At 62.2% G+C, this 10316-nt stretch overlaps 1 protein-coding gene across 1 annotated transcript; it reads right to left on the bottom strand.

Moving 5' to 3' along the window:
• Window positions 1–5049: 5049 nt before the first annotated feature.
• LOC141733133 (digestive cysteine proteinase 1-like) lies at window positions 5050–9141 on the bottom strand. The gene is made up of 11 exons (XM_074563048.1): window positions 9093–9141; window positions 8491–8550; window positions 8201–8293; window positions 7875–8047; window positions 7218–7458; window positions 6627–6828; window positions 6324–6517; window positions 6070–6161; window positions 5818–5979; window positions 5378–5567; window positions 5050–5237 (listed from the first exon to the last, which is right to left on the bottom strand). The coding sequence occupies exons 1-11, from the start codon at window positions 9139–9141 to the stop codon at window positions 5050–5052; spliced, it is 1644 nt and encodes a 547-aa protein (XP_074419149.1).
• Between the last annotated feature and the right edge of the window lie 1175 nt (window positions 9142–10316).

Genomic DNA, 10316 nt, shown 5'->3' with positions numbered 1-10316 from the left:
CAGCGATTCGTTACAAGAAATAAAACCTCCTAAAAGTCATGGGATGGGAGGGGGGGGTTGCAAATCTCTCGAGCTGAAGGAAAAGGAACGATTTCGTTTCAGAACGTGAACGACAAACCTGCCAGAGCAGTCACGGTCGCCAAGGGAAAAACATTTGGCTAAGGAAGAACATTTGTAAAGCTGCTACCGAAGGAAGTGTAATAAGAAACGTTTAAAAAGCCACTGCCTCGGTGATTTTCCAGGATAGCCTCGCTAGCAGCAAAGCAGTTCATAGCTCTGCAGAGCTTGGAAGACCCCTTCAGATCAGGGATGCAACCATTTGTACCCCAAAAAAGCTCCGGTTATCATATTAGATAGTAAAAGCGAGATGGCCTCCCCCTGCATCATGGTCTTTGCCATCTTGAAACCTCAGGGCTCTGCAACACGTGTCCTTTCCCGCTGTGAACCACCCGGCTCCGTCCTGACCTGGCTCCGGAGACCCAGACCCCCAGGAGCCCCTTCCCCAGGGCGTAGCAGTGGCGGCGGGAGCCCGTGATCAGTTCCCCCCTGGGTCGTCTGGAGCCTTTGGGAGCCAAGAAGTTGCCAAAGCAACTTTGCTTCAGCTGCTGTTCTTTGACACCGTCTGGTGTTCTCCGTAAATCACTAACAGACAATATTTTCATATTCTGGCTCTCTCCGCGTCCCCTGCTTTCTGAATAATTACCTTGTTTTGTGTGAGCCGTAAGAGGTTTTTCGCAGATAATTCATCCAGCGCTGAAAGGCAGCCAGCTTCGGGGCTGGAGCACGTTTTCTGGCCACCTGGCATTGCTGCACAGAGGTCTGGGCTGGAGCGCAGCTGCCTCCGGAGGGAAGCGCCGTATCCAGGACAGCCGAGGGCAGGCTGAAAAAAAAAAAAAAAAACAACCCCTCAAACCCAGCTGAAATCCCAGCCGCCCTTCCTCGGGAGAATAATTTAGCTTGGCAAATTCAGCCCACCCTGAATTTCTGGATGTGTGGACAGATTGATCCCGCAGATCTGGATGCTCTCACCCCCAGAAAGGCCGTTTCGCTGGAAACAAAACCCCTCTCGGGAGCTGTTTGCGGCGGTGGGCTCTGCCTCTGCTCGTTCCCCGTGTCCTGGCTGGCCCTGGGCTCCGCCAGACTGAGTGGGTCGGAGCCCAGCACGGAGCTGGGATTGTCCCAAGGTCCCCATCCTCATCCCAGGGGATGAGTTGCTCGGGGGCAGGCAGGAGGAGCGATGATCACTCCGCCAGCTTATCAGCGCCTCCCAGAAGCAGGCCACCAAAGGTGTTGTTGGTACCACTGGTCCTCAATGAGACAACATCAGCAGCCATGGCCTACAGCCTCCACCACCCTGATGGAGAGCGCGGTGTCCTCATCTTTAATACGGGCCGGAAGGGGCATCAGCATCTCCATCTTCACCACAGACAAGGACGTTGTTGAGGTGAAAGCCACATTTAGTGACCCTCACCTGGGAGACGATGACTTTGACAGCCACTTGGTGAGCATCTTCATGGATGAATTCTTCAAGAAGCATCAAGAGAGCATCAGGCAGGGACATGGAGCTGTTTGGAGGCTCAGGGAAGCCTGCGAGGTGGCCAAATGGACTCCCACCTCCAGCATGAAAGCCACCGTCAGCTTGGACTGCCTCTAAAGGGATTGACTTGCAGGCAGACATCACCCACGCCTGGTTATAAGCACCTGAGCACCAACCTCTTGGTTGGCAGATGCCAAGAAGGGGCGGCTGAACAAGGAGGAGACCCTGAAGGTGGCAGAGGACCATGAGAAACACCGAGTAGAGGACAGGGCGCAGGACTGGAGGGTGGCCACCAAGGACTACCTCTGCTCCTGTGTTTTCAGCGTGAAGCTGATGTCTGGAGACATCCTGAACTTCTTCAGCCTGCAGACTGAGAAGGAGATGGGATTCTCAAGGGGGAATATGGGATGTAGATGCCAAATCCTCTCGGCTTTCGCTCTCCAGGCAGTGCTGACTCCCCATGAAGCGCCAGCCTCAGCTGATATTTCCCCATCTAGGTATCAAATTTGGGGAGTTTCCCGCATACCCAGCATTTCCAGCTTGCCAGCTCCGCTGGCAACGTGCCTCTTCCAAAGGAAACCTTAACTGCATACCTTTCGGCTGGCTTTGCTTTCAATAAAACTCAGGGTTCAGGGTGGTGGTTCTTTGCTATGCTCGGCAAAACCCGGAGCGACTCCGAGGTTCGGGTGTCAAGGGGAGTCTGGAGGTCGGAGTTCTCCTGGGCTGGGAGCCAGAGCCCAAGGCTGGCTCTGGAAACAGCCAACCTGTCTTCAGGTACGTCCTTTCTTATTTTCTCCTTTTCCAAACATAATTAATGGATTTTTTTTTTTTTTTTTTAACGTTCCCAGCCATCCTTAACTACCCACGCTCAGAACTCCTATCCCTAATGCCACAAAATGCAAAATTTCAGGCTCCTGCTAAATGCTTCTCAGAGGTGGGGGGTGGCGGGTGTGCAAAACCTCCGGCTCTCCAAGCCGCCTGCGTGTTCAGCAGCAAATTCAGAACATCACCTGTCCAAAGGGAGCCTGAAAGTCACGGTTCCCTGAAAGTCAAAGCATGTTTTATTGACTGCAGTCAAGAGAATCAAAGATCCGGAGACCTGGACTCCCACGGAATAAGCCCCATTATTCCTGCCCGGTGATCGTTCCTCTCCCAGACGTGAATTCGAGTCAGCACCCCCTGCTGAGAATGATTAAAGACCACTTCAGAAATCAGTGCAGCAAATTGTGAAACGAGCAGGTGAACGAGCGAGAGAAAACAAGAAAATGTTATGACCTGCCGCCCTCGATGGGGAGCAGTCGCGTCACCTGGGAGGAAGCGCTGCTCCCTGGGTGCTGCCGGCCGGCGCGAGGGAACACCGTGGCCGAGCCCGGCTGTTTGTGACACAAATTAAGGGTGTAGCCACAGGGGACGTCGCTTCTCGGCTGCCAGAAACCCATTTTGGGGGGAGACACAGCCCACGCACACACTGGTACAAGCCAGGGCTGACTTTTTCCCCTTTTGCAGGCTCCCTTCCCCGCCTGCCTGGCTGCTAATTAGGCTCTCAAATTGGGAAGGCAGAGCCTGGCAGCACCAACGACTCCCACCTGGGAGCTCTGGGCTGCCCACCCACACTGCCTGCCCTGCTCCGTCCCCAGGGTGGGGGTGAGCATGGCACCAGAGCCCCAACAATGAACCTTCACACCACAGAATCCCAGACAGGCAGGGGTGGGAAGGGCCCTCTGGAGATCATCCCGTCCAACCCCCGGCCAGAGCAGGGTCACCCAGAGCAGGTGGCACAGGAACGCCTCCAGGCGGGTTTGGGATGTCTCCAGAGACGGAGACTCCCCCACCTCTCTGGGCAGCCTGTGCCAGGGCTCTGCCACCCTCACAGCAAAGAAGTTCCTCCTCGTGTTGAGGTGGAACTTCCCATGTTCTAGTTTGTGCCCGTTACCCCTTGTCCTGTCCCCAGGCACCACTGAGAAGAGCCTGGCCCCATCCTCCTGACACCCACCCTTTCAGTATTTAGAAGCGTTGGTGAGATCCCCCCTCAGCCGTCTTTTTTCCAGACTGAAGAGACCCAAATCCCTCAGCCTTTCTTCATAAGGGGCTCCAGTCCCCTCATCGTCTTGGTAGCCCTTTGCTGTCCCCTCTCCAGCAGTTCCCTGTCCTCCTTGACCCGGGGAGCCCAGAACTGGACCCAGCACTCCAGCTGTGGCCTCCCCAGGGCAGAGCAGAGGGGGAGGATGACCTCCCTTCACCTGCTGGCCGTGCTCTTCTTGATGCCCCCCAGGATGCCATTGGCCTTCTTGGCCACAAGGGCCCATTGCTGGCTCATGGTCACCCTGTTGTCCCCCAGGACTCCCAGGTCCCTTTCCACAGAGCTGCTCTCCAGCAGATACAAGCCAGGGCTGACTTTTTCCCCTTTTGCAGGCTCCCTTCCCCGCCTGCCTGGCTGCTAATTAGGCTCTCAAATTGGGAAGGCAGAGCCTGGCAGCACCAACGACTCCCACCTGGGAGCTCTGGGCTGCCCACCCACGCTGCCTGCCCTGCTCCGTCCCCAGGGTGGGGGTGAGCATGGCACCAGAGCCCCAACAATGAACCTTCACGCCACGCTGATATCCAGCCTGGCCCCACCCCGAGCAGCGCTGGCCTCAGCTCTGGGTCAGGCTTCCCCGCGGCCATGCAATTTTGGGGTAAAGGGGAGAGAAAAGGAGCTCCACAGCTCTGGGGGATCAGCTCTGAGCCCGGCTGCTCCCCAGGAGGTTGGACAAAACCCACCTGAAGTGTCCCGGGTGAAAGGAACTTTGCATCCCCTTTGAGTCGACTTGGGCTCCCTCCATCCTGGAGGCTGTTGGCAGCAGCATGGAAACCTCCAGAAGCTCTGTTTTCCCTCCAAACGGGTGGGGAAACTGAGTCACCAAGCATTGACCCACATGGGAACCTGGAGAGGGGCTGAGGAGGGGACCCAGGCGTCCCGAGGGACACTGGGCACTGGGAACCGCTCTCTCTGGCAGCGGCAGCTCCCTTGTTCCCGGCATGATGCCGGCTGCTGGGGTGGGGCAGCGTCTGCTTGGGAACAGGAGGGCCCTGAGCCCAGCCCGGCTTCTGAGAGTGGATTCAGGCTCCCTCCCGCTGCTGGGGAAGGGGGTGTAGGCACTTCTGGGGGTGGCACTGGAAATTTGGGGGTTAGGGTACACATAACCCAAACGGGGTAAGCCTGGGCTGAGCACTGGGTGAAACTCATCACACAGGGCGGCCATGGCAAGGGCTGTGGTTGCTGGGCGACGGGCTGGGGAGGCAGAATACACCCCAGCGTGACAGCCAGGATCACTTCTACATGCTTTTATTGCCAAAATGGTAAAATACCTCTCCCAAGGGCTGGGAGCATCCTCCGACCTCCCGGCTGAGTTGCCCCTCTCTGCCCCACAACCACCTCCTGGTGCCCCGCATCCTTCTGCCAGCCCCCCATCCACCCAGAGCTGCCCAGGGGGACATGGAGGGGACAGGACACATATGGGGCCGTGTCCCCATCAGGCCAGGATGGGGAAGGAGGCGGCGGTGGCCACGCCGCAGTTGTTGTCCTTCATGGCCATGAGGATGTAGCCGTCGTTGCCCCAGTAAGTGGACCAGGAGTTCTTGATGAGCCAGTAGCTCTTGCCGTGCAGGACCCCGTAGCCCACGGCCAGCACGGCGTGGTCCAGCGATGACGTCTCGTTTCCTGGCCAAGAGGAGGGAAGAAAATGGAGACATCTCAGCCCCCATCCCCTGGAGATGGAGGTCGTCCCCGGTGCAGCGAGTGGCACCATATCCCAGCCCCAATGAGCGGGACACGGAGCCTCCTGGGCCGGCCGGACTCACCACAGCGGGGCTCCTCGTAGACGCCGTTGGCGTAGAAGGCGAAGGACTTGTGGGAGGCGTCGATGTTGACGGCCACGGGGCCGTGCTTGACCAGCGCAGCCTTCAGCGCCTCGGCGCTGCCCGGCTCCACGCTGGCGTAGCCGGCGAGCTGGGCCACCAGCTCCGACTGGTTGCAGTGGCAGTAGCCATTCTGGGGGGAGCGGGGAGAGACTGAGGTGGCACCGGCGTCCTGGGGAAGGTGGGGGGGGTCCGACCCACCCCGGTGAGGGGGTAGGAGGGAGGGGGGCAGCTCGGATGGAGCATCCATAAACCAAAGCAGAGCCTCCATCCGCTGCCGAAGGGGTGATGGCTGATTTGGGAGAGCCTCTGGGGGGAGGATTGGGGAGGGGGTGGCACTGCACACACACCCCCCCCACCCCGAGCGGCGCTGCCACCCTCACCTGCCCCAGGTAGGGCCCGTAGGACTCGGTGCTGGCGATGCCGCCGTGCTTCATGATCCACTCGTAGGCTCGCCACTCCTCGCCCCCGTCACACGCCTGGTTCCCGAAGCCCCAGGAGCAGTCGATGAGGACTTGTTGGGACAGGGGGGTCAGCACGCCGGTCTGGGTGGGGGGGGACACACGCCGTAGGGACGGGGACGGGCACCCTCCAGGCACCCCGGCCATCCCTATGGGGCACGGCCCCGCTCTCACCTTGAGGAAGAGGGCACCCTCCATGGCACCCGTCGTAGCGAAGCTCCAGCAGGACCCGCAGACGGCCTGGTCCTTCACGGGGGTGACGGCGCCTGGGGACAGCGGGATGGGGGTGGGGGGTGAGAAGCTGGGGTGGCATCGGGGATTGAGGGCGGGCAGAAGGGAAACTGAGGCAGGAGTCGAGGGCTCGCTGTGCTCCCAGAGGCTTGATGCCCTCCAGGCTTCCGCGCCGGTGGCACCGGCTCCCTCCTCACCGTAAAGCCGCCAGTCGAGGCTCTCGGGCAGGACGAGGTCGGCGTAGAGCTGGACGGGGAAGGGCTGCCCGTTGTTGGTGACCCCGCTCCGGCGGCGTCCCCGCAGGGCGGCCAGCTCCTGGGGCGTGCGGTCGGCCAGGTGGTTCAGCGCCAGCGTGTAGGAGAGAGCGGCGCGGTTCCTGGAGTGCACGAACCTGCGGCAGAGCGGGGATGCGGCGAGAGGGGAGCGGGGGGACCACGCCGGCCACCCCATCTCCGAGCCCCCTCCACCCCGGAGCCCCCCCCCGCAGCCCGTCCCCCTACCGCATGTTATGGATGAAGGCGCGTTTGCGATGCTCGTGCTCCTCCTCGCTGCCGTAGCTCTTCCCGAACCGCTCCTTGTAGCGGTGGAAGAGGCGGTGGTGGACGTGGTCCATCTCCGGCGCCCTCCCCACAAACTCCTGCATGGGGTTGGCCACGATGCGGTGCTCGGGGCCGGCCGCGGGCCACTGCTCGCACTGCACCCCTGCCACGAGGCACGGATGGCGGCTGATGCCTCCCGAGCGGGGACGGGCTCTCCCGGCCCCCCAGCTGGGGTGCACGGCATGGTCACCCCCCAAAATCATTGGGGCAGTCCGTCCCGTGTAGACACCTGCACGCAGGGGGGGGGCTGCACCCACACCAGAGCTGGCTCCCGGGCACCCACGATCCCACCCCGCGCTCCGGGAAAGCACCCTCATCACCCCGACTATCAACATTCACTAGATTTCTCCCCTGCTTTTTTTTCCCCGGCCAAACTAATTCACCCAACTGAGAAAAAAAACCCTAAAAAATGAATTGAAAAGGTGGAAGCGGTGGCATTTTGGTGGCAGCACCGGCCGCGGGCTGGGCTGCGGGGTGGCGGGGGACGCTCACCCTCGGGGAGACGGAAGATGCTGGGGGAGAAGCGGTGGCCGAAGGAGGAGTAGTCGATCTCGTACTTGTCGTAGTGGGAGCCCAGGAGGCTGTTGAAGCCGCGCACCTCGTAGTGCAGGGGCACGGGGCCCCGGGCGGAGCTGCCCACCCGCAGCGTGTAGACGTTCTTCTTGTGGCCCCAGTAGGAGACGTTCTGCCAGACGGCGCAGCGCTGCCCGCGAAAACGCTCCTCCCGCACCCGCTGGGGACAGCACACGTGTCAGGGACCATATTGCCATCCCGGCACCGCCATTGAATCATAGAATCTTCACGGTTGGAAAGGACCTTTGAGATCATCGAGTCCAACCAAACAACCTACAATCTCTGCCACTAGAGCGTGCCCTGAAGTGCCACATCTAGACGTTTCTTAAACGTCACCATACCCCGCGGGACACCTCGTAGTGATGGCGTCCCATCCTGCGTCATGCCAGGCTGGATGCAACCCCTCCACCTCCATCACCCATGGCCACATCCAACCCCGTATTTACCCATTCCCAGCCAGGGAAGGCTGCTCTGCCCTCATAGGGAGGTAGCCATCAGACACCCTGTACCCATGGGGGTCCCTCGTCCCCTCCCCTGCCCCATCCCGCATCCTGGAGGACCATGCCCAGGGCTCACCTTGAAGTTCTCCAGGCTGGGGAAGACGCTTTGCGGGGCGATGAGGTCCCCATCGGTGCCGTTGATGCGGAAGCACTTGCGGACATTGACCTCCGTCTCCGTGGTCTCGGGAGTCACCTTGAAGCTGGCACCGAAGGGCTCGATGGACCCAAACTGGTAGGTGACCACTTGGCCTGGGGATGGGGACAGCGCTAAGGTCAAGCCAAACCCCCCCCGGTCCTGGCATGGTGGTGGCTCCCAGGGCTTTGCCGGGGCACCCAGAGGTCCTGGGGCAGAAGGAAGGGGCTGGTGAGGGGTCGGGGGGATGGACCCTTTTCTGCACCCACCGCCGTAGTACTCGATGCGGCTCTTCCCCCCGGTGAGGTTGTACCAGGCTTCGAAGGGCTCTCTGATCTCGGCGTAGGGCAGGCTGATGACTCCTGTGGGGACAGAGGGGCCGGGCTCGGGGGGCTGCGCGGGGGCCGAGCCCCGGGGACATCCCTCGTCCCCCTGCCCTGAGCGCGTGGCCGGGAGGGCAGCGTGGGGAAGGCAGGGAGCACCCCAGGATCCTGCGGCATCACCCCCTGCTCCCACCTACGGCCACCGCCGGCGGTGGTGCCCCATCCCCGTGCGGTACCTGTGACATGGTAGATGTCCCCAAACGTGGGTGTCTCCAGAGGAGCTTTGCATTCTACTCCTGGAAGAAAAAAAAACAAGAACAAACCCCAAACCCCATAACGCTGCTGATTACCCCCCTCTCCGCGGCAGGGGCTGGCAGCGGTGCCGGTCCCCAGCTTGCTGTCCTGTGGGAGAGGGGGACAGACCCGGGGGACCCTGTCCTGGTGGCAGGGCTGGGCAGGCTCCCACTTGCCCGGGCAGGGAAGAGACCAGGGGTCCCCAGGCCAGTGGTCCCCACTCCTCCACCAGCTCTTTGGCTGACCCGGAGCCCCCACGTGCATCTCCCTGGGGGGCAGCCGGCTCGGGGACACCCCAAAGCCCCCACGCACTCCCCAGGGTGTGGGGGGCAACCGTATGAAGCCCCATATGCCAGGCGCAGAGCGTGCCCACTGCTCCGGGCATGGGGACAAGGACAGAGCAGCCCCCTCCAGGGGCACAGACCCCCCCAGCAGCCCAGGACCACCGCCGTGCCCAGGCTAAGGGGCACGATGGCATCACCCCGCGATGGAAGCACGGCATCCGTGTCCCCCCCCCTTGCTCTCTGCCCGGGTGGGTGCTCACCCAGCAGCACGGCAGCCCCCAGCACCAGCAGCCCCCCCAGCCCCTCCATCCTGCCCACCCCAGCCCACGCTGCCGCCCTGCACCCACGGGTGGCTTAAATACCGCGGGTGGGTGGGCAGGGAGCCGCAGGCAGCCAACAGGCAGAGCCCCGTCCTTCCCTCGGCTGGGGCTACACCAAGGGGGGGGGGGGGGGGCGTGGCTTTATCTTGCCCCCCCATGGGCACCTTTCCCACCAGGGTGGGTGCCGACACCGTGTGCTCGCAGCGCTGAGGGAGCAAGGTGGGACCCAGACCCCCGTGGGCACTAGCGCCCCATGGCAGCGCCGACCCCTAGGGATAGGGATTGGGGGGTCCTGGTGGTGGGTGCTGGGGGGGCGGGGGGGGGGGGGTGTGTGTTTGTCCCTGCGCTCCCACCCACCCCACGTGGCAGTTCGCAGCCAGGCTTCGCTGCGAGCAGGGGGAGCATCTGCAAAACCCTGGGGCAAGGAGGTGCGTGCGGTGACACCCTGCTGGGCACCCCAAATTCCCTGCGGGTGCCGCTGGGACAGGAGCCAAGGCGTCCCCAGCGAAGGCAGCGGCGGGGAGACGGGGGCCGTTTGCACCCCTGCATCCCCCTGGATATACCATCAGGGCAAGCCCAGCACTGCAATTCGGGGGTTTTAATTGGAAAAATTAAAAAAAAAAAAAAAAGGGGGAAAGACGCAGAAGAAATGCCAGGAGCTCCATGGAAAAACAGCCCCGGGGAGGAGAGCTGCGCTGTCACCGCGGCGGGGTGGCCTTCACCCCTCCCGCTTGCCGCCTGTCCAGTTGGCCCCCAGCCCAAGGTGACAGCGAGCGGCCGCGGGGCCGCCCGAGCCCAAAACAAAGCCGATAAGGGCTCGGCGTGGGCCGGCAGCACGTGCCACCGGGGACGAGCCGGGCTGGATTCGGCAGCACCCTTGGGTGCAGGGCTGGGCTGCTGCACCCCCGTGCTGCGGCACCCACCTCCCCAGGGACCGCCGCCGTCGCAGCACGCCGGCACCCAGGGCGCGTCCTGCCCCGAGGAGGTGCCACCGAAGATGGGAGACCACCGGGGTCTCGAATCCAAACCGGGAGCAGCCAGGTGAGCCGCGGCCACGGTGTAAAGCGCCTTTCCCTGGATGTTCCCCTGGGGTGAAGGGGAGCCTGGCTCATGGCAAACGCCGCCGGTGACATCCCTACCCGTAGCCACAACAGGGACCGGGGG

The sequence above is a fragment of the Larus michahellis genome, chromosome 19 (assembly GCF_964199755.1).
Source record: "Larus michahellis chromosome 19, bLarMic1.1, whole genome shotgun sequence".
NCBI lineage: Eukaryota > Metazoa > Chordata > Aves > Charadriiformes > Laridae > Larus > Larus michahellis.
Note: the sequence above shows the minus strand (reverse complement) of the source record. Positions and strands in the feature narration are given on the sequence as shown.